The sequence below is a fragment of the Erinaceus europaeus genome, chromosome 9 (assembly GCF_950295315.1).
Source record: "Erinaceus europaeus chromosome 9, mEriEur2.1, whole genome shotgun sequence".
Taxonomy (NCBI): domain Eukaryota; kingdom Metazoa; phylum Chordata; class Mammalia; order Eulipotyphla; family Erinaceidae; genus Erinaceus; species Erinaceus europaeus.
In genome coordinates, this window is record NC_080170.1 from 93,355,133 (window position 1) to 93,379,702 (window position 24,570).

The 24,570-nt window shown below is 41.2% G+C and overlaps 1 protein-coding gene across 1 annotated transcript; it reads left to right on the forward strand.

The window, feature by feature from the left end:
• The first annotated feature begins 670 nt into the window (after positions 1 to 670).
• On the forward strand, positions 671 to 17,159 carry DPPA4 (developmental pluripotency associated 4). Its single transcript, XM_007538720.2, has 7 exons — positions 671 to 801; positions 2,651 to 2,807; positions 5,278 to 5,423; positions 5,554 to 5,604; positions 7,471 to 7,738; positions 10,241 to 10,436; positions 16,591 to 17,159. The coding sequence occupies exons 1-7, from the start codon at positions 778 to 780 to the stop codon at positions 16,619 to 16,621; spliced, it is 873 nt and encodes a 290-aa protein (XP_007538782.2). The 5' UTR covers positions 671 to 777; the 3' UTR covers positions 16,622 to 17,159.
• Positions 17,160 to 24,570: the final 7,411 nt, after the last annotated feature.

Below are 24,570 nucleotides of genomic sequence, written 5' to 3' on the forward strand. Positions count from 1 at the left end.
CACCAAGCCTCAGCAACAACCCTGGAGGCAAAAATAATAAATAAATAAATAAATAAATAAATAAAACTTAAAATAATAAAAATTGGGACCAATAAAGTAGAGATTATGAACATTTTAGATCTAGAATTTGCAACACACACATAAGTATATATATATATTTATTATTATTTTATCAGAGCACTGCTCATCTGTGGCTTATTGGTGATGTCAGGAATTGATCCTGTGACTTCGGAGCCTCAGGGTACAGAGTCTCCGCATAGCCATTATGTATTTACCTTCACACTTCATAAATATTTAAGAGGCTTGAGAAACTATTATTAGCTGTTGACAGATGGGAAAGTGCTACGTAATAGCAGATGGAAAGGAATTTAAATTGATTGAGTCACTTGTTTAATTGTTTCCACAAATTCATGGTTAAGTCTCAATACACATGGCATTCAGAAGTTTCTAGCAACTTGTTTTCCCCTGGGAATTTTTTGAAAGGAGTTTTCTACTCTTTTTTTAAATAACAGCATACGTTGTTATTTATTTGAACTTGGATTCTTGTACACGGTAATATTCTCACTGAAGAAAACCAGAGACAGTATTACGAATTTATCCACACCATCAGTCACCTCCAAGGAGGAGACAGTATTCAAATTTAACATTCACAAATTGTGGGGGAGGGGACAGGGAGAGGAGGAAACAGAAGAAAGTGGGAGGAGACTTCTAAGGAGTAATCTCATGAGGTCTAGAGGCCATTTCTAAACCCAGAAGTCTTCAGCTCCATTTCAAAGCATGGAGAATTCAGAAGATAAGGAGGTAAATGCGATTTTATTGAATTTGTTTACTGTCTTGTGTTGATTCTTGTTGTTTCTCTCTTTTTTCTAAGTACATCTGATCCTTGTTTTCAGGAGAAAATAATATGCCTTAGAATTTCCTCTAGTTAAGGGGGGGGGAAAGATGATTACAGTCCAATATTTTGGAGTGAGGAAATGCTAAGAAGTCAGGTTTTCTGTTTTGGTTTTGAACAGATGCTTTGTCTTGTCAGAAAAAAGATTGAGGAACTAGTACTGAAAAGCATGGGGGAAAAGAAAAGGGGGAGGAGGAAAGCAAAAATTTACAGAAGGAACTGAACTGAATTTGGGAAAGAAGGAATGAAACTTTTCACCTTCTCTGGAGAGACACAGGTCCTAAAACAAAAGTGCTACTTTCGAGCCGGCCTTTTATCCTAGGCCAAAAGAGGTCAAAGAGCAAGACGTGTGGAAAAGCAACGCAGACTGAAAGTGTGGACGCAGAGGGAAACTTGAGTACTGTAAATGCCCCTTAACCCCTCTGAATTTATACGATTTTTGTGGGACCTAAAAAGTGAAGTCTTTAACGATTTATTCCACGTAGACCAAGGCAATAGTCTAGTATCTCTCTAAACTCTCTCCCAAGTTTTCAAAAAGAGAACTTAGCATAAAAACTATGCAAATATAAATTTTTAATGCTACTGTAAAAGTGCTATAGAAATGCAAAAGTGGTATATAAATGTTAATTTATTCCTACTCCCCTCTCTAGGAAATTAGAAAAGATTTAGGCTGGGGAGCTAGCTGGCTGGAATTTAATCTCTATTTTATCTTGCTTGCTTATCCATGTGCCTGTAGTTAGGTGACCTCTGAGCCTCAGCTTTTCTGAAAAGCAAAGTAATTGTTATAAGAATTAATGGGGAAAGAAAGTAGAGGCCAGGGGCGGCACACCTGTTTAAGTGCACACATTACAGTGCTTAAGTATTATGGTTCAAGCCCCTGGTCCCCACCTGCTTGGCTGTGGAGGGGGGGAGGGGGGACACAACTTCTTGAGTGGTGAAGTAGGGCTACAGGTGTCTCTCCATCTCACCCTCTACTTTCAGTTTGTTTCATTTTTGATTAATCCATAGAGCCTCTCTGATGGGAGGCAAAGAAATTCTACCCTAGCAGATCTTAAAGTCTAATGAAGAATCTGGGCGTTTACCTAGTCACTCCGTGGAAATGTAAATTGACCACTAAAGGTGGGGTCGAGTTCTTCGTAGATCTGATGCTAGCTAAGACTTATTTTATTTTTGAGATTTAGGAAAAGGAATAGGATTTAAGAAGTGGGTGGGGTTGACGGTGAGCGGTTTCTCTTGAAAGCTAAAGTGATTTAAGTTGGAAAGGAAAGAGTTCTGTGGCTGGATTTTGGGACACTAGAGAGTAGTTAAAAGTGGAGGCTGGCATGAGTGCTAAGAGACTGGTGGGTGTATTAAAGACATTTGTTTATTTTTATATCTTCATACAAAAAGCAATAAAACTTTGTATAGATTCGTCTGATAACAGTATGGGAAGCTTATTTATGTGAAAGAGATCAAGAATTTGGGAAAAGAGATGAAAGATTGTAATAGGTGATATAAAGGTGTTTCCTATAAATGCTGCTTTATTCTATATAGTTTGTGCCAGTCTTATACTTTCAAAGGTACCTTTTCCCATTTCAGTGATATTGCTTCCTTATCTTGGAAACTGGTATTAAGATCATACCCAAAATAGAATCTGCACCTTTGTCTTGGCACATTGTATATGAGTTATTTTAATATGAGTTATCTTAAGGCGAGAAGGAAGGTGTTTGTGGTGGGTTGGACACTGGAGTAGTGATTGAGTAGCTCCTCTACCCACAGTGGAACTCCACAGAGAAACTGAGTGAAAGAAATGGAACATTCCAGGGCACAACAATGTTAATGGAATGTCAGACTACTGATGAACCAAGTACATCTGATTCACAAGAAACTGCCCCAAAGAGGACAAAACGAAAAAGAAATGGGAAGTACTCAGATGGTAAGAAGTCCACAAGCCCTCAGATTCCATTACCTCAGGTCTTGAAAAGTCCAATGGATTTTTCTGAAGGATTAGGAGAAATTTGTTACTGTCCTCTGCTCTGCGAATAGTGCTTCAAAGCCTTGCTTAAATCTCTTCTACTGGAAGACTATCTCCGGTTCACTTCTGTCAAAACTTTTTTTTTTTTAAGATTTTTATATTTATTGGTAAGAAAGGTAGGAGAGAAAGAAATAACCAGACACCACTCTGTTACGTGCATTGTTGGGGACTGAACTCGGGACCTCATGCTTGAGAGTCCAATTCTTTATCCGCTTTGCCATCTCCAAGACCACTCTGCTAAAACTTTTTTCTTCCCGTCTCCAAACTCCTCCTGCAAGATATTTGGCTCTAATTTTGTCATCACTCACTGCTTAGAATTAGAGGATCATCTCCCAATGTTCAGTAACACAGGGATGAAACATTTGTCGTATTTTTCCACCAGAGCACTGCTCAGTTCTGATTTATGGCAAGGAATTGAAGCTGGGACCTTAATTGTTACCAGGGTTATCGCTGGAGCTCAGTATAATGAATCCACCATTTCGGACAACCCTCTCTCTCTCTCTCTTTTTTCTTTAGAGGGCAAAGAGAAATTGGTGGGTGCAGGGAAGATGTGTATGTGTGTGTGTTGGGGGTGGGGGCTTTTGTAGCTCTATTTCACTGCTTTTAAACTTCCCCTCTGGGAGCACAGCTGGTTAAGCGCAAGTGGCGCAATACGCAAGGACAGGCATAAGAATCCCCGTTTGAGTCCCCAGCTCCCCACCTGCAGGGGAATCACTTCACAGGCAGTGAGGCAGGTATCTGTCTTTCTTTTCCCCTCTCTGTCTTCCCCACCTCTCTCCATTTCTCTCTGTCCTATTCAATAACGACTACAACAATAAAAAATAAAAATAAACTTTCCCTCTATGGGTGGGGAGCAGGTTCTTGAACCAGGGTCCATCCATCTACATGATAACATTTATGTTCAACTGCATGCCACACCACCCAAACCCTGAAAACCATATTTTTGAAACTCCACTTTCTGTTCGGAAAAGTGAGAATACTACTTACTACTTTGCTTGCTGAATTTTGTGGTGGTGTGTACTGTCATTTACATATAACAATTAGTGTAATAGGGTAAAATGCCAACACTCACCTAACTAGTGTGTGCACCCTAAATCTAGGGACTGTTAGTGCCCTTTTATCTGTTGAGGTGTGGTCTCTGTTTTTACTGAATGGTGAATTTATGTTTGAAGCAGCTGTCTGTTAACAATGAAAGTGGAGAGCAATTTGCTTATTAGTAGTTGTGTGATGTATTTTGGTGGGTTTGTTTTGTTTCATGGTAAAAGGACTAGGCACACGCTGACATTTCTATCACCTCCCGGGAGGTGGAGCAGTTCATAAAATGCTGGATTCTCAAGTATGAGGTCCTGAGTTAAATACTCAAAACACGTCTCTCCCCCCAGCCCTTACTAGTAAATGTATCATTTTTAAATTTAAAAAATAACTTATTTATTGGATAGAGAGCTTTCCCCCTGCAGTCGGGGACAGGGGCTTGAAGCCAGATTCTTCATACTGTAACATGTATGCTCAACCAGGTACACCACCATCTGCCCCCACCACCTTTCCTTCCTTCCTCCCTTCCTTTCTTTTTCTCTTTCTCTCTTTCTTTTCTTTTTTCCTTTTTAATTTTTTTATTGGACAGAAATTGAAAGGGAAGGGTGAGATATAAAGGAGAGAGAAATCGACATCAGCAACCCTACTTCTTATGAAGCTTTCTTCTGGAGGTGTAGGGGCTGGGAACTTGAACCTGGATCCTTGTGTGTGCATTCAGTCAGGTATACCATCATTTGGCCTCAATAGATGAATAATAATTAAAAAAAAAAAAAGCCCCAGGTTCTATCCCATGCACCACCATAAGCCAGAGTTGAGCAATGCTTTGGTCTCTCTCTGTATCTTTATCTCTCTCCTTAAAAATAAATAAACAGGGGTTGGGCTACCAAGTGCAGGTTAAGCGCACTTGGCCCAAAGCAAGGAGCCCTCAGCTCCCACCTGCTGGGGGGTCACTTCATAAGCGGTGTCTGCACCTGAAGGTGTCTGTCTTTCTCTCCCTCTCTGTCTTCCCCTCTTCTCTTGATTTCTCTCTGTCCCATCCAATGACATCAATAACAACAATAATAACCACAATAAGGATAAAACAAGGGCAACAAAAGGGGGAAAATAGCCTCCAGGAGCAGTGGATTCGCACTGAGCCCCCGCAATAACCCTGGAGGCAAGAAAATAAATAAATAAACAAACAATAAATAAAAATGTTAGAGAGGACTAGAACATCATTGTCACATGTGATGTTAGAGATTGAACTTTATCTGCACCACCTCCCAGCCTGCTACTTTCGGCATTTTTCAAAAGCTGCACAAAAGTTAGTTATTACTAATTTTGTCTCATTCTCCTTCAGCCTTCTTTTCACAAGATGATGACACAGAAAAAAAGAAGAAGATATCAATTCCTCCACTGCCCTCTAAAATGCCTCCTGTATACCTGCTTCACCGAGACATTGTTCGGGCATGGTCCCGTGAGTTAAACTTGAGTACCAAAGGCCAGGTGAGAGACTAGTTAGAAGATCTAGCTATTGGGAGGAGGGTGAGATACTTTGATTATTAACTAAATTTTCTAAATTAACTAAATTAAATAACCTTACTTTGATTATTAACTAAATTTTCTCTTGTTTTAGAAATTAGAAGTGTATAAGAGAATCTGTGACCATGCCTATCCAAATCAAACGGTAAGTAGCTAGTGGGAATCTGATACAGTTAAAGGTTTAGTTCTCATCCTGATTAATCACCAAAAAGTGAGTAGAGCACTTATTTAGCTATTCCTTCCCCCTACTTTTCTACATCTTTAAAAAAAAAAACTTTTTAAAGTTTATTTATTTATGTTTGTTTTACCAGGGCACTGGCTCAGCTGTGGTGGTGCAGGGGATTAAACCTGGGACTTTGGAGCCTCAGGCATGAGAGTCTCTTTGCATAATCATTATGCTACCTACCTCCTCCTCTTTTCCTTTCTCTTCCTCTTCTTAAATACTTTTTCCTACTTTTACCAGAATACTGTTCAGCTCTGGTTTGTGGTGATGGCAGGGGTGGAACTTGGGGCCTCAGTCTTAGTCACGTAAGTTTGTTGTGTGAACTGGACTCCTCTGCCTCTCACCCCCCCCACACACCCCTTTTATTTGTTTTCTTCCTGCCAGCCCACTGCTCAGCTCTGGCTTCTGGTGGTGCTAGGAATTAAATCTGGTTACTCAGAGCTTCAGACATCAAGTTTGTTTGCAAAATATACTGCCTCCCCAGGCCTATGTATCTTATTACCTTTACTTACTGGATTGAGAAAACCAGAAATTCAGATGTAAGAGAGTGATCCAGAGGGTTTTTCAAGCCTCTTAAATATTTATGAAGTGTGGGGAGTCAGAGAGTAGTGCAATGGCTTAAGCGCAGGTGGCGCAAAGCTCAAGGGCTGGCGTAAGGATCCCGGTTCCAGCCCCTGTCTCCCCATCTGCAGGGGAGTCACTTCACTAGTGGTGAAGCAGGCCTACAGGTGTCTTTCCCTCTCTCTGTCCTATCGAACAATGACGACAATATTAACAACAATAATAACCACAACAGTAAAAAACAAGGGCAACACAAGGAAATAAATAAATTAAAAATTTAAAAAATATTTATGAAGTGTGGGGGTAGATGGCATAATGGTTATCTATTTATTTATTTATTTATTTATTTATTTATTTATTTATTATTTTTACCAGAGCACTCATCAGCTCTGGTTTATGCTGGTGCAAGAGATTAAACCAAAGATTTTGGAGCCTCAGGCATGAGAGTCTGTTTGCATGAACATTATGCTATCTACCCCAGCCCCCAAATTTATTTTTTAACAGCACTGTTCAACTCTGGTTTATGGTAGTGCTAGGGACTGAATATGGTACTTGGAGCCCCAGGCATGAAAGTCTCTTTGCATAACCATTATGTTATCTTCTTTTTCTTATAATTTCTTTTTTTTAATTTACTTCTTTATTGGGGGATTAATGTTTTACATTCAACTGTAAATACAATAGTTTGTACATGCATAACATTCCCCAGTTTCCCATTTAACAATACAACCCCCACTATGTCATTTATCATCTTTCATGGATCTGTATTCTCCCCACCCACCCACCCCAGAGTCTTTTACTTGGGTGTAATACAATTCCATTTCAGGTTCGACTTGTATTTTCTTTTCTGATCTTGTTTTTCAACTTCGGCCTGAGAGTGAGATCATCCCATATTCATCTTTCTGTTTCTGACTTATTTCACTCAACATGATTTTTTCCAGGTCCATCCAAGATTGGCTGAAAACGGTGAAGTCACCATTTTTTACAGCTGAGTAGTATTCCATTGTGTATATATACCACAACTTGCTCAGCCACTCATCTGTTGTTGGACACCTGGATTGCTTCCAGGTTTTGGCTATTACAAATTGTGCTTCCAAGAACATATGTGTACACAGATCATTTTGGATGGGTGTGTTGGGTTCCACTACTTCACTTTTCGCAAGCTCTGCAAAGAATTGAAAATTCTGCTGCTTTTCTGATATCCTTTTATCTTTGAAATTCTATTTGTAGGACTTCCCTAATAATGCAAAGGAGGCCAGGATCCTGACACAATCACAAAGGGAAGCAAGGCTGGACCTGGGAGAAATAACTCCAGAAAGTTTGGTGGGGATGAATCCTCTCAGAGTGACTCCTCCCATTAAGGAAGAAGTGTCTCCTCTTGAAGGGCCTACCACTTTGCTTGAAGGAGTTGATACGTCATCTCCCTCCTGCGCTAGCACTGGAGCCATGTCTGGAAAAGCAGAAAAAGTACAAAAGCCGTCAGCACAGAAATCTGGTGGTAAGTACAATACTGAGAGCTATTTCTGATCTATCTATCTGATATGTTAATTTGATATTATTCACCTCTGGTCAATTCTAGAATATTTTGAAATCACCTGAAGGACTGGTTAGACCTGGGTCCTACCCAGAGTTTCTGATGCAGTGAGAAGTAAGGGGTCTAGGAATTTGCCTTTCTGACAACTTCCTAAATAGCTCCCAATAATGCTGATAATGTAGTCTGACAATCACTGCTCTAAATTAATTGCCATAATGGAACAGCTCTGACCTAGGGTGGTGCTGGGGTTTGAACCTAGGACTTCCCAAATCTCAGTCTGTAAAGTCTTTTGCATAATCATTACCATAGGCTCTCCAGCCCTCTTGCCTTTATTTTTTAAAAATTATTTTTATTGATTGATTTATTGGGTAGAAAGCTAGAAATCAGGAGGGAAGGTAGGGAGAGAGGGTGGCCAGTGGTGCTGTACCTGGTTGAGTGCACATGTTACAATGCTCAAGGACCTAGGTTTGAGCCCCCAGTCACCACCTGCAGAGGGAAAGCTTTGCAAGTGATGAAGCAGTGTTGCAGATATCTCTCTCCTATCACCCCTTCCCTCTTTATTTCTGGCTGTCTCTGTCCAATAAATAAATATAATTAAAAACTTTAAAAAAAGAGAGAGACCTGCAGCACTGCTTCACCACTCTCAAAACTCTCTGCGGGTGGGACTGGAAGCTTGAATCTGGGTCCTTGAGGCTTGAATCCAGGTCCTTGCCATTGCGCACTATAACGTGCACTCAGCAAGGTGAGCCACCACCCAGCCCCCACTTGCCTCTAAGAGATTAAAAGGCAGGGTGGGTGTAGATAACATAATGGTTATGCAAAGACACTCTCATGCCTGAGGCTCCAAAGTCCCAGGCTCAAATCCCCCTCACCACCATAAAGCAAGAGCTGAGCAGTTCTCTGGTATAAAAGAAGAAAAAAATAAATTAAAAGGCCGATTATAAAACAGGCTATCAGAATTAGAACCCTAGGTCTAGTTACTCTTAAGTGACAAGTAATGTCAGAAAAGGCATGAAGGTTTTTTTTCCTCCTATAGTTTTTGTTGTAGAAATGTATCATGACTTTTGTCATAACCTAATAGGTGTCATCTGCTAGTGATCATAATGTATCTACACATGTTCAGGGATAAACCTGTAACACCTAAAGCATAAGCAACACTTCTCAAGAGAGAATACACCATCAATTTGTTTAATCTAGTTTGTAGTTTCCTCATCATAAAATAGACCAGTGATAATCCCATAGATTATAGGAGCTAGAATTAAACTGGTTAGCATGAGGCAGCTGAAAAACTAAGATGGGTAGAGAAGTATTAAAGAGACCAGAGCCCTGCTCAGTTCTGGCTTTGGTAAACTGGATATTAGAAGTTCTTAAGACTTTAATATTTAAATGATACGAGAGAAAGAGGAGTAAGAGCACCATTCTGGTACATGCCACACCAGGGATTAAACTGGGAGCCTCTGCCATGCAAATCCTAAAATCACCAGCTAAACTGGTTCCGCAGCCTTGCCACTTTTTGTGTGAGAGTGAGAGACCAGTATATAGAAGGGCTGGGGATTGAACCTGGGGGCCACTAATATGCAAGTCTTTTTTTTTTTTTTTTTTTTTTTATAAAATGGGAACACTGACAAGAGCAGTACAATTCCCACCACCAGAACTCTGTATCCCATCCCTTCCCCTGATAACATTCCTATTCTTTATCCCTCTGGGAGTATGGGCCCAGGGTCATTATGGGGTGCAGAAGGTGAAAGGTCTGGCTTCTGTAACTGCTTCCCCGCTGAACATGGGTGTTGACAGATCGATCCATACTCCCAGCCTGTCTCTCTTTCCCTGGTAGGGCAGGGCTCTGGGGAAGCAGGGCTCCAGAACACATTGGTGGGGTTGTCTCCCCAGGGAAGTCCGGTAGGTATCATACACTGGGCTACCTCTTTTCTGAAGTTTTAACAAACTATTGTGCCTTCTATACTAAAGGAGAACAGAATAGAATAAGTGAATTTAGGCAGAAGGTAGAAAGCATAATGGTTATGCAAACAGACTCTCATGCCTGAGGCTTCAGAGTCCCAGGTTCAGTCCTCCGCACCACCATAAACCTGAGCTGAACAGTGCTCTGGTTAAAAAAAAAAACTGGTTTGAGCCCCCAGCTCCCCACCTGCAAGGGAGTCAGTCACTTCACAAGCGGCGAAGCAGGTCTGCAGGTGTCTAGCTTTCTCTCCCCCTCTCTGTCTTCCCGTCCTCTCTCCATTTCTCTGTCCTATCTAACAACGACGGCATCAATAATAACTAACAACAGTAAAGGACAACAAAAGAGAAAATAAATAAATATTAAAAAGTTAGAAAAAAAAGAATAAGTGAAATTAGGGTTTGAGGCTTTATAACTTGAAGCTGGCAACTGAGAAAGTAGAACCAAAGGCCATCATCAGTATAATTTGGAAGTGCTGTGTTCATACTGAATTTGGCTTCCTTCCTCAGGTGACAAGTGGTGTGTCGTTCATGGGAGAAGTTTCTCTACAAACAGAAAAGGCTGGGTTCGCCTGCAGTTTCACGCGGGACAAGTCTGGGTACCTGAAGAAGAAGGGCGAGTGTGTGCTCTCTTCTTGCTTCCTGCCTGCACTTTTCCACCCCCGGACCTGGAAGACAACATGTTGTGTCCCAAATGCATCCAAAAGTAATAACCTTGACCTTTTCTACAGACTAAACGCGGGTGGTGTGCCTACTGGTTGTGGGGGAGTTGTGAAAGCGAATATATACAGGAGAGAAACGAGCATATGTAAACTGTGCAAGTACGCCTTAAGGCATCTACTTGGAGACCCATGATTGGGGGGCGGGGTGGGTGGGGGGGAGGGCGCACCGGGCAATGGCACACTGGGTTGAGCGCACATAGTATGGAAGCTTAAGAATCCGGGTTTGAGACCTTGCCTCCCCACCTGCAAGGGGTCTGTCTTCCCCTCCCTCCTCAATTTCTCTCTTTCCTATCCAACAAAACAGGGAGGGAAAAAAGGTCACCAGGAGCAGTGGGTTCTTAGTGAAGGCACTAAGCTCCAGCGATAAGCCTGGAGACAAAAAAAAAAATTCTGGAACAACTTTGTGTAATTATTGGCATTTCAAATATATGTACTATGCAGAAGTAGTAGGAAAAAAGAAAAAGCCCTTCCTCAGTAGTCAGTCTAATGAGAATGCCTCGTATCAAAGAAAAGTTTGGGGGTTTTGTTGTTGTTGTTGACTGTTTTAGATTGTCCTTTTAAATAATTATTTATTGGGTGGGGTTAGATAGCATAATGGTTATGCAAAGAAACTCTCATGCCTGAGGCACCAAAGTCTCAGGTTCAGTCCCCTGCATCACCAGAAGCCAGAGCTGAGCAGTGCTCTGGTAAAATAATAAAAAAAAAATTAAAAAGAAAAAAAGTATTTATTTGGGGAGTCGAGTGATAGTGCAGATGGTGCAAAGCGCAAGGACCCGCGCAAGAATCCCGGTTCAAATCCCCAGCTCCCCACCTGCAGGAGGTTTACTTCACAAGCTGTGAAGCAAGGTCTGTAGGTGTCTTATCTTTCTCTCCCCCTCTGTCTTCCTCTAGATCTCTGTATCCTCTCTAGATTTCTCTTTCCTATCCAACAACAATTATATCAATAACAACAGTAAAACAAGGCAAACAAAAGGGAATAAATAAATAAATATTTTTTAAAAAATATTTGATAGACACAAAATTCGAGAGAGAAGGAGGAGATACACAGAGATACCTGCAGGTCTGCTTCACTTGTAAAGTTACCTTCCTGCAGGGTCTGGGGGCTTGAACTCAAGTCCTTGCTCACAGGTAACTTGTGCTCAACCAGGTGTGCCAGGGCAGAGGGTAGATAGCATAATGGTTATGCAAAGAGACTCATGCCTGAGGCTCCAGAGTCCCAGGTTCAATCCCCCACACCACCATAAGCCAGAGCTGAGCAGTGCTCTGGTAAAAAAAAAAAAAAAACTATATATATATATATATATATATATATATATATTGAATCCCTTTTGTTGTCATTGTTGTAGTTATTGATGTTATTGTTGGATAGGAGAGAGGAGGGGGAGAAGCAGGTCTGCAGGGGGAGACACCTGCAGACCTGCTTCACTGCTTCACTGCTTGTCAACTTCCCTGCAGGTGGGGAACCAGGGGCTCGAACCAGGATCCTTACACTGGTCCTTGTGCTTTGCGCCACCTGCGCTTAACCTGGTACGCTACTGCCTGACTCCCCCCCCTCCTTTCTTTTAAGATATTTATCTAGGGGCAGAGGTGACCGCATAATGGTTATGCAAATGACTTTCATGCCTGAGGCTTTCATACCTGTTTCTGTCCTCTATACCACCAGCCATATACCAGAACTGAGCAGTGCTCTATTCGTTCTGTATTATTCTTTTTCATTAAAGGTAAAATACTGGGGCCAGCTGGTGGCGCACCTGGCTGAGCACACATTACAATGCTCAAGGGCCTGGGTCCCCACCTGCAGGGGGAAGGCTTCGGGAGTGGTGAAACGGCTGCAGGTGCCTCTCTGTCTTTCTCCTCTATCACCCCTTTCCCTCTTGATTTCTGACTGTCTATCTAATAAGTAAATATAATGCCAACAATTAAAAATAAAAAGATAAAATATTTATTTATAATAAAAGAGGCAAAGACTAAGCATACCTTGGCCCTGGTGGTATGTGGATTGACCCTGTGACTTACCATTATGCTTTCTCCTCAGCCCCAAAATATATTTTTATTTATGAGTGAGCAAGTGGGAGAGAACCAGAGCACCACTCTGACACATGCAATGCCTTGTCATCTACTGTACTGCCTCCCATTCCACAAGTCTAAAAAAAATAACAGTTTCTTGAAGGCTGGGAATATAGCATTTTGATCCCTGATGCTTCAAGTTCCAGGTTTAATCCCTGACACCAGCATAACCTATGCAATGCTCTGGTTTAAGATGAAAAAAAGGGGAAAGAATTAAATTAGCTAGAAAGGAGGAGTCGTTACTTTTCAGTGTATGTATCAGTGCTAATGCTGTGAAAGAACTTTGGATATGGTAAAATTTGTCACTTCCTTTTGACAGAAAATGGTGGGAAATAAGTCTACTTAAAAAAAAATTTCTTTATCATTGGACTGAGAGAGAAGAAGAGATGGAGAGGGAGAGAGACAGAGAGTCACCTGCAGCCCTGCTTCACTGCTAATGAAGTTTTCCATTTGCAGATGGGGACGAGGGCTCAAACCCAGACCCTTAAGCATTATAACATGTGCTCAACCAGGTGTGCCACCATCCAGCATTTATTTATTCGTGAGAAAGATAGAAGGAGAGAAAAAAACAGCATCACTCTGGTACATGTGCTGCCGGGGATCAAACTCAGGGCCTCAAGGTTGAGAATCCATGCTTTATCCACTGCGCCACCTCCTGGACCACATGATGTCCATTTTCATATTAAGACATTTTTGAAAATTAAGTTAATACACCTGAGGGTTTTTTTTTTCCCCACTAGATTAAAACATGTTTGTTCATATGAGATAGAAAACCATAGCATCACTCTGGCACATGCAATGCCAGGAATCAAACTCAGGACTGCATTTGAGAGTCCTAATAGTTTAGCCTTTGGACCACTCCATGGGTTACCAAAATCAATGTACTAAAGAGAAAGACTGATCTATGAGAAGTAGATCTGTGGGAAGGGACCTGGTAAATTTGTTCTCTGCAGAAACTATTAAGGTTTCCTCTCTCTTCTCTACCCCTCCACTCTTCACTCTCCCTGCTCATTCCTTAATTAGCCACTAAGATTGACAAAGAAGTTGGAGAGATGTGAAGGGGATATTCTTTTAAAAGGCAACAGCAGGAATAGCCAGTCCCGCAGTCTTGCCAACCAACAATCATGTCAGTAGCTTGACACTTGCCCTTTTTCTGGGCCTCCATGTCCACATCTAAAGAAAATTGAATCTGAAGGAGTGCAAAGGTCAAATTTAAAAAAGAAATCAACAAGGTTAGATGCCTAAAGTATATTTTATCCCCAAAAGCCTTTGTGCTTATATTTTATAAAGCACTTTTTTTTTAAAGAAAAAATGTGCATATGCAAAAGTAAAAAAAAAAAATTCCTGGAGTGTAGGAATAAAGAATCTAGAGTCCCATAGCCCATTGTCTGGTTGATGGGCCATTGAAGATAATAAGCAAGTAAATAAATTATTGCCCATTAAAGTATTGATAAAGATAATAGTCCCTAGAATAGGGAACAGCCTCGAGGAACAATGCTATTTTAGGGATTTATTAAGAGGGCAAAGAATATGAAGTATGAAGTCAGTGAGGAAAATGTGCTTGTGTGGAAATGAAATGATAAAAAGTGAAGCTGTGGGAGCGTAGAGGGTTAAGCACATGTGGCACAAACTGCAAGGACTGGCAGAAGTATCCGGGTTCGAGCCCCTGGCTCCCCACCTTCAGGGGAGTCACTTCACTAGTGGTGAAGCCGGTCTGCAAGTGTCTATCTTTCTCTCCCCCTCTCTGTCTTTCCCTCCTCTCTCCAGTTTTCTCTGTCCTATCTAACAATGACAACAACAATAATAACTACAACAGCAAGGGCAGCAAAAGGGAAAATAATGAATTAAAAATAAATAAATGAAGCTATACACATAACTTGGCGGGTGGGGAAACAGAAGCAAGCAAACTGTTTCTAAGACTTGTGATAACTCTAGTGGTTATCTTTGGGAGCGGGAAGGTGAGCACACAGAACTGTGATTTAAAAGATTGGAAGGAGTATAGAATGTTTAAACAGTTTTTTTTTTTATATATAAAATGAGATCATTTAGTGTTAGTTGCTGAAGAGCAGAATAGAGATTGCAATGGGAGGGAGCTATTTTTTCTGCAAGCACAACTATAGACTTAGAGCAGTAGGATGCTAAAGGAAATTTAAATTTCTTTTGTGTTGCATAGGATAAAGCTTACTTTCTGTTTAGTTTGTGCTGGAGACAGGATGAGGACTAAGGAGACTGAGAATAGAAGGATGGCTTTTTGTGCCCGAACTTTCCCAGACTTCATTCAGACCTCTGTTGCCATGCTGGGGGCCCATCTTTGATGTCATTAGCACCATGGGTCTTGGGAAGCTGGCAGGGAATATAAACCTGAAGTGGGAGTGTGCTCCGTAGGCTAGACTTGCCTTCTCTACCAGCCTAGAGTAGCAGCCCCTTAGAATCTGGCCTGGTTGCTGTCCTCCACAGTCAGGAATGAGTGTATACTTGACTTTTCTCCCTCTTAGTTGTCCTGCTTCCTGCAGCAGTTCTCTTTCTGCCATGTCTTTTATTTTTTTATTATTTATTTATTTATTTATTTATTTTTATTTAAGAAAGATTTAATTAACAAAACCATAGGGTAGGAGGGGTACAATTCCACACAATTCCCACCACCCAATCTCCATAACCCACCCCCTCCCCTGATAGCTTTCCCATTCTCTATTCTTCTGGGAGCATGGACCCAGGGTCATTGAGGGTTGCAGAAGGTAGAAGGTCTGGCTTCTGTAATTGCTTCCTCTTTCTGCCATGTCTGTTGAACAGAACTGAAGTCACTTTGGACAGGATTTTAGTAACATGTAGGGGGATACTGAGAAGATGGTGAAAGGGTTTCCTAAATATTCACAGGACGGGGATTAACAGACATAACTTGACTGATGGCCATTCCTTGATAACATGGCTGCCTTCTTCTCACTCATAATTCTAAATCTTGAGGATAATCTTTTTTTTTTTTATTAGCAAACCCATGCAGTAATTGTCACTCAGAGAAATGCAGGTCATTTGGTAATAGATATGAAATATAGTAGGTACTGGAACACACACACAAAAAAGAAGGGTAAAACTTCTTGATGTTACCTCTTCCACCCTCCCTTCATATTGCTTTTTTTTTAATGTTTTACATTCAACAGTAAATACAATAGTTTGTACATGCATAACATTCCCCAGTTTCCCATTTAACAATACAACCCCCACTATGTCATTTATCATCCTTAATTGGACCTGTATTCTCCCCACCCACCCAACCACCCCAGAGTCTTTTACTTTGGTGCAATATGCCAATTCCATTTCAGGTTCTACTTGTGTTTTCTTTTCTGATCTTGTTTTTCAACTTTGGCCTGAGAGTGAGATCATCCCATATTCATCCTTCTGTTTCTGACTTATTTCACTCAACATGATTTTTTTCAAGGTCCATCCAAGATCGGCTGAAAATGGTGAAGTCACCATTTTTTACAGCTGAGTAGTATTCCATTGTGTATATATACCACAACTTGCTCAGCCACTCATCTGTTGTTGGACACCTGGGTTGCTTCCAGGTTTTGGCTATTATAAATTGTGCTGCCAAGAACATATGTGTACACAGATCTTTTTGGATGGGTGTGTTGGGTTCCTTAGGATATATCCCCAGGAGGGGAATTGCAGGGTCATAGGGTAGGTCTATTTCTAGCCTTCTGAGAGTTCTCCAGACTGTTCTCCACAGAGGTTGGACCAACTTACATTCCCACCAGCCATGCAGGAGGGTTCCTTTGACCCCACACCCTCTCCAGCATTTGCTGCTGTTACCTTTTCTGATGTATGACATTCTCACAGGAGTGAAGTCATATCTCATTGTTGTCTTGATTTGCATTTCTCTGACAATCAGAGACTTGGAGCATTTTTTCATGTGTTTCTTGGCCTTTTGGATCTCTTCTGTGGTGAATATTCTGTCCAAGTTTGAGGATAATCTTATTGGTGTTTCAGGAGTGGGGTTCTTGATATTTAAAATGATGCAAGTTGGCATTTCTTCTTGGTAAGTGTCAAAATATATGTATTCTGTTTGCTTTATAGGAATAAAGTACTGATGAAAAGCCTTCAGTGAAATCATAGAAAATGACAAAAATCGCAGCTCCTTGGTGCCAGTGACAGCTAAACATCCAGCCTCCTCCATAACTTCCATGCTCTGCATTCTCAGTTTAATGATGTCAGACTTAAGTATTTTAAACCAAAGGGGAAGCTTATTGTTAATATATAAAGTGATATGTTTAATAACCTGAAACTTATGGTATGCTTCTAGGATATGCAGGCCACTTGTTAGTATTATGTATGTCCACTAACAGCTGTTTTGTGTATTTCTTTTTTTCTTTTTTTTAACCACAGCACTACTCAGCTCTGGCTTATGGTGGTACAGGGGATTGAACCTGGGACTTTGGAATCTCAGGCATGAGAGTCTGTTTGCATAACCATTATGCTATCTACCCCTGCCCGGTTTGTGTATTTCTATTGCTTAGAAATGTTTACCATTGCTTTCAATCTGGAAGTATGATATACTGTATTAAAATTTTCCTTATCCTATTTTAGGAGATTTTGTACATTGTATATAGATTATGTTCTTAGGAGAAATAAATTGGAAACCATGATATTTCTCTTACATTGTGACTTCATTCACTTTGAGATATTACATTGCAAAAGTTGCACGATTGTTTCCAAGCACTGATGCTCTACCCCCTTCTCCCCTTACACTCATAGGTGTAAAATCTCTGAACCCTGGGGCCCAGTAGTGGTGCATATGGTTGAGGGCACATGATGCATTGTGCAAGGACCCGGGTTCAAGTCCCTGGTCCCCACCTGTAGGGGGAAAGCTTCACAAGTGGTGAAGCAGGACTGCAGGTGTCTCTCTTTCTCTCTACCTCCCCTTCTTAATTTCTGGCTGTCTCTATCCAATAATAAATAAATAAAAATTTAAAAAAATCTCAACCCAAATTTCACACCCCAACTCTCAATCACATATGTATATGTACAATCAAAACAGTGATAAACAGTATTATAAATTCTTTTAAAAAGGCAACAACACTAGACATATCAAGACCATTTGGGAGGAATTGAGTTAAAAGAAAAAAATAAAATAAAGACGACTGGGGAGAGGGGCCAGGTGGTGGCACACCTGGTTAAGCGCACATATTACAGTGTGCAAGGGGCCAGGCTAGAGTCCCTGGTCCCCACCTGCAGAGGAAAGCTTCACGAGTGGTGAAGAAGTGTTGCAGGTGTCTCTCTCCCTCTCTATAACCTTACTTTCCCTCTCAATTTCTGGCTGTGTCTATCCAGTAAATAAAGATTAAATTTCATTAAAAAAAAAAAAGAAGACTGGGGAGACAGCATAATGGTTAGTCAAATACTTTCATGCACAAGGCTTTGAGGTCATCAGTTCAGTCCCTGGCACCACCATAAACCAGAGCTGAGCAGAGCTCTGATCTTTGTCTCTGTATCTCTTTCATTAAGACAAAATATAAAAGGGGGTGGGAACCCTAGGGGTAGAGAAATAGGTCACTTGGTGTATTGCTCTGCTATATGTGTGATCCAGATTTAAGCTTGGTCTCCCACACACTGAAAAAAGTGTAGAAGCCCCCCCGCCCGACATACACACACTTTATCTCTGTAAGAAAAAAAGTGGTCCGGCTTACCCTCAACTTGGATCAACAATGTTAGAGAATGTTCCATCCTCCAAAGGGAGGCTGGACAATATACTCTATGCTACACCTGAGGAAGATGGATCCTGATATTAGGGCAGCTTGGAATTTTCCTACTTATGACCACAGAATGTAAGCTCAGATCTACAGGGATGCAGAGGTCACATAGGCTCCTAAGCTAAAAATGGGCCCCAGAGCACATCAAATCCATGGGGGTTACAGTTAACAAGATTTATATACTTTCCCATGTTTTGGAGCTACTCTCTTCCCTGATCCAGCTTTCTGGTCTCCTTCTGCCAGCCGTGACATCACCTCCCCAGACAATAATTAGGATCCACCTGCATATCAGATTTTAGGCTCAGGCAAAAAAAAATAAAAACACTAGTATAGCCACAGGCCCTTTGGAATATAACTAAAACATGCCTATTAGCTATCTAGAAAATGGAGTACCCCCCAACTCTTCATCTGCACTATTCCAACTTTAGGTCCATGATTGGTCAACAATTTGTCTGGCTTTGTATGTTAACTATTTTCAACCACCAGGTTCCAGATGCTAGCAGGATGCCAACCAGACTTCCCCAGACAGACAACCCCACCAATGTGTCCTGGAGCTCTGCTTCCCCAGAGCCCTTCCTCACTAAGGAAACAGAAAGACAGGCTGGGAGTATGGGTTGACCTGTCAACGTCCATGTTCAGTGGGAAGCAATTACAGAAACCAGACCTTGCACCTGCATCCCACAATGACCTTGGGTCCATACTCCCAAAGGGTTAAAGAATAGGAAAGCTATCAGGCGAGGGGATGGGATACAGAGTTCTGATGGTGGGAATTGTGTGGAGTTGTACCCCTCTTATCCTATGGTTTAGCCAATGTTTCCTTTTTATAAATAAAAAATTAAATTAAAAAAAAAAGTTGTCCGGGAGGTGTTGTGTTGAGAATAAAACATTGGACTGTCAAGCATGAGGTCCATAGTTCAATCCCCAGCAGCACATGTATCAGAGTGATATCTGGTTCTTTCTCTTTTTCTATGAATAAATAAATAAAATCTTTAAAAAAAAAGAAAAGAAAAGAAACAAAAAAAGCACATGTATGCAAAGTACATAAAGTGACACTTCTATTTATGAGTACCCAGAGGGTAGATGTGATGAGAATTTCTGAATAAAATCCAGAGGGACTTTTCAGTAATGTTATACTTTCTGGTTGGGGTGTTTATTAAACTACACTTAAGTTTCATGCTTTTTGAGTGCCCAGCAGAGGTGTAGCAGGTTAAGCGCACATGGCGAGAAGAGCAAAGGCCGCCGCTGGAAGGATCCTAGTTCGAGCCCCCAGTTCCCCACCTGCAGAGAGGTCACTTCACAGGTGTTGAAGCAGGTCTGCAGGTGTCTATCTTTCCCCCTTTCTGTCTTCCCCTCCTCCATTTCTCTCTGTCCTATCCAACAACAACAATACTACTAACAACAATAATGCTAACAGCAACGATAAGCAACAAGGGCAATAAAAGGGTTAAAAAATAGCTTCTGGTGGTCTGGGAGGTGGTACAGTGAATAAAGCTTTGGACTCTCAAGCATGGGGTCCTGAGTTCAATCCCCAGCAGCAAATGCACCAGAGTGATAACTGGTTCTTTCTCCTCCTATCTTTCTCATAAATAAATAAATTCTTTTTTTAAAAAAAAGAAGCAGCAGCAATTTTGTGGTTCGGGAGGTGGCGCAGTGGCTAAGGCACTAGACTCTCAAGCATGATGTCCTGAGTGCGATCCCCGGCAGCACATGTACCAGAGTGATGGCTGGTTCTTTCTCTCCTCCTATTTTTCTCATGAATAAATAAATAATTTCTTAAAAAAACAAAAAGCCTCCGGAGCAGTGGATGCCTGGTGCAGGCACCCAGCTACCCTGGTGGCAAAAAATAAAATAAAAAGATTCATGCTTTTCACGTAAACTTTGTAGTATTTATTTTTGTTTTATTTTTTGCCAGAGCAGTGCTCAGCTCAGGTTTATGGTAGTTTTATGGGTTGAGGGATTGAACCTGGAGCCTTTGGTGTCTCTGGAATAAAAGTCTTTTTGCATAACCATTAGGCTATCACCTTAGCCCTGAAATTTGCAATCTAAAGAGAAAAAGTTTGAAGACCAAATGAAAAAAAAATGTTTTCTGTATGGAGACCTCACCTAGAATCTGAGAAATTTGTTTATTATCATAATAGATGACAAAAAGGGCATCTGACTCATTGGGGGTGTAGGTGGGGGATCATATAAGAAGTCCATAGGAGTGGTCCGGGAGGTGGCACAGTGGGTAAAACATTGGACATTTTTTCACCTGTGACATCATCCCCCCAGACTATAACTAGGATCCACCTGCATATCAGATTTCAGGCTCAGGGGAAAAAACAAAAACAAACAAAAAAACTTAGTATAGCCACAGGCCCTTTGGAATATAACTAAAATATGCCTACTAGCTATCTACAAAACGGAGACAGCCCTCCCCCCCCCCCAACTCTTCATCTGTGCTACTCCAGCCTTTAAATTCATGATTGGTCAACAACTTGTTTGGCTTTATATGTTCCAGATGCTAGCATGATGCCAACCAGACTTCCCTGGACAGACAACCCCACCAATGAGTCCTGGAGCTCTGATTCCCCAGAGCCCTGCCCCACTAGGGAAAGAGAGAGGCAGGCTGGGAGTATGGATCGATCTGTCAATGCCCATTTTCAGCAGGGAAGCAATTACAGAAGCCAGACCTTGCACCTTCTGCATCCCACAATGTCCTTGGGTCCATCCTCCCAGAGGGATAAAGAATAGGAAAGCTATCGGGATGGGATGGGCTACAGAGTTCTGGTGGTGGGCATTGTGTGGAGTTGTACCCCTCTTATCCTATGGTTTTGTCAATGTTTCCTTTTTACAAATAAATAAAAATAAATAAATAAACATTGAACTTTCAAGTATGAGGCAGCACATGTACCAGAGTGATGTCTGGTTCTCTCCTCCTATGTTTCTCATGAATAAATAAAACAAATAAATAATCTTTTTAAAAAAAAATCCATAGGAAGTAGGCAAGGTTTTTTTTTTTTTTTCAGTATTCCAGTACTCAAGCAATTTTAGTCATAAATAGTGAAGGTCGGGGCGTGGGAAGAAAGCATAATGGTTATGCAAAGAGACTCTCATGCCTGAGGCTCTGAAGTCCCAGGTTCAATATCCCCCGCCTCGCCACCCCCACACACCACCAAAAGCCAGAGCCCTGTAGTGCTCTGGTGTTTCTCTCTCTGCATCTCTCTCAAAAATAAAACAAATAAAATACTTTAAAAAAAAAATAGTAGTGGTCCGGGAGGTGGCGCAGTGGATAAAGCACTGGATTCTCAACCATGAGATCCTGAGTTCGATCTCTGGCAGCACATGTACCGGAGTGATGGCTGGGTCTTTCTCTCATCCTATCTTTCTCATAAATAAATAAATAAATTCTTTAAAAAAATAGTAAAGGTCAGAACTTTCTGTAATTCTATTAATTAATTTATTTATTTTAAAGAGTTACAGAAAGATGGAAAGAGCAGAAAGCTGTTCAACTCTGGTTTATGGTGGAGTTGAGGATTAAAACAGGGACTTTGGAGGCTCAGGCATGAGAGAATTTTTGCATAACCATTATGCTGTCTCTCCAGTTCAATTCTGTTCTTTTTTTTTGCCTCCAGGGTAATTGCTTCTGTTCCTGGAGGCTATTTTTTCCCTTTTGTTGTCCTTGTTGTTTAACATTGTTGTGGTTATTATTGACGTCATTGTTATTGGATAGTACAGAGAGAAATGGAAAGAGGAGGGGAAGACAGAGAGGGGGAGAGAAAGACAGACACCTGCAGACATGCTTCACAACTTGTGAAGGACTCCCCTGCAGGTGGGGAGCGAGGGGGTGGAACTGGGATCCTTAGGCAGGTCCTTGCGCTTTGCGCCATTTGCACTTAACCTATTGCTCTACCACCCCACCCCCAATTCTGTTTTCTAAGCTATTGCCATTCAGTGTCTTACTTCAATCAAAGGGCAGCTCCACTTTAAATCTGGGAAAAATCCAAGATGGAGTCACTCAGACCTAACTAGATGGAATGCTTTAAATTTTTTTTTAAATTTATTTATTGGGGGATTAATGATTTACAGTGACAGTAAAATACAGTAGCTTGTACATGTGTAACATTGCTCAGTTTTCCACATAACAATTCAATCCCCACGAGGTCCTCTTCTACCATGTTCCAGGACCTGAGCCCTTCCTCTCCACCCCAGTCTTTTATTTTGAAATTCTTTCTTGGGAGGGATGGCAGAAGGTGCTTCTTTTATGGCAGTCCCCAGCATCCAAGCCAAAAAGGACCAATCAGAATCTCAGTCTGCCTCCTCAAATCCAGACCTAAACCTCCCTTCCAGAATTCAGATGCTTAAGAATTACCCTGAGGGCTTGTGGAAGCTCTGATTCCTGGGTTCCACCTTTAGGACCCTAAGGAGACCAAAGGTGAAGTATCATTTTCTTTTTCTTCCTTCCTTCCTTCCTTCCTTCCTTCCTTCCTTCCTTCCTTCCTTCCTTCCTTTCTTTCTTTCTTTCTTTCTTTCTTTCTTTCCTCCTTCCTTCTTTCCTTCCTTTCTTCTTTCTTTCTCACCAAAGCGCTACTCAGCTCTGGTTTATGGTGGTGCTGGAGATTGAACCTGGGACCTCAGAGCCTCAGGTATGAGAGTTGTTTGCATAACCATTATGCTATCTACCCCCTCCCTGGAGTCTCATTTTCTAGCCAGCTCTTCATTAAACTGAAGTTGTATCACACTAAATATAGTATATTGCTATGGTTTTTACTGATCCTGAGCAAACATTTTTACCCAGTTTACCTTAACTGCAGACTTAATAACAACTGAGTTTAGAACTAATTCCAGAAGAGATTATGTTATCTAAATTCTATTTTTTAATCTAATCTCCAAGTGACTGACACACCCAAGGCACAAATTAGTTAAACAATGCCTTTGAATCTTTTTATTCCTTCCATAGTAACTCTATTCAATCTGTAACCAATATTGTCCCAGGAAAGTTTTTTTTTTTTTTTACTTTTTTTTTAAATTTCTTTATTGGGGGGATTAATGGTTTACAGTCGACAGTAAAACATAATAGTTTGAACATGCATAACGTTTCCACATAACCATACAATCGTGTGGAGTCCCTGCACCATGGCATGCGGAAGAACAACAAATACCAAAAGTCATTAAAGGAAACTGATGGTGTCTATGGAAAATAAAATATTTCAAGCTAGAAAAATTGCCTACAACAGCATCTCCAGAGAGCATTAGTCAATAACCGAGAACTAGAAGATGAGAAAATTAAAATTGTCAAACAAATGCTCGAATTGGTGGAAAATCGAGCAAAGCAAGCATTCTCAGTGTTTCCAAGATTCTGCTTCTTCTTCTAGCATTTGCCCTTCTTCCGTAGCCAGTCAACAGGTCAGGTTGAAAGCTGTCAGGAGCTGCTTGTTGCTGGCTTTGAAAGTTTCTGGGATCCATGTAGATTCAGTCGGCTAGGAAGGATCGTCAGTTTCCCCAATGAATGGGTACTCACGGGATGCACCACGAGAAGGTCGATCCAATGCATCCCTACCCAGGAAAGTTTTTAACATGCCTTCTCTTCATAATAATTGTCTTCAGTATAACTTGCCACTTCCCTATTTTCCCTAAGTTTCATTTGAAAGTATTAAAGCAACAACTTGCTTAAATTTTCCACATGGCCACCAATAGAGAAAGGTGCTTGGGTGGAGAGTAGATAGCATAATGGTTATGAAACAGGCTTTCTTGCCTGAGGCTCCGAAGTCCCAGGTTCACTCTCTGCACCACTATAAACCAGAGCTGAACAGTGCTCTGGTTAAAAAAAAAAAAGAGAGAAAGGTGCTTGAGGCATACTGGGTATTACTGACTGGGTGGAGTGGCCTTTACACAACTCTCGGTAAAACAACTGGTGACCTTAGAAAACATGTGAAGGTTGCTGGGGGGAGGGGTAGATATCATAATGGTTATGCCAAAAGACTCTATTGCCTGGGATTCAGAAGTCCTAGGCTGAACAGTGTTATGGGACAATAAATAAATAAATATATATATATATATATATATTTATATTTTCTAGGACTTCTAGAAAGTATCTAGTATTTATCTATATATCTAGATCTATACAGTATCTAATATATATATATATGTCTTCAGGCTAAAAGTTTTCCAAAGGGGGTTAGGTGTTGGCACCTGGTTAACACATGTTGCCATGAGCCAGGACCCAGGTTCAAGGCCCTATTCTCCACCTGCAGAGGGGAAGATTCCAGAGCAGTGAAGCACTGCAGGTGTCTCTCTCTTCTTTAACTCTCCCTCTTCTCTCTATTTC

Bases quoted from the DNA above. Each gene is read 5' to 3' on its own strand.
- DPPA4 (XM_007538720.2), top strand. From the start codon at position 778: ATGGAGAATTCAGAAGATAAGGAG. The intron at 802-2,650 runs GTAAATGCGATT...CTCTACCCACAG, and splicing joins AGAATTCAGAAGATAAGGAG to TGGAACTCCACAGAGAAACT. The intron at 10,437-16,590 runs GTAATAACCTTG...TTTGCTTTATAG, and splicing joins TGTCCCAAATGCATCCAAAA to GAATAAAGTACTGATGAAAA.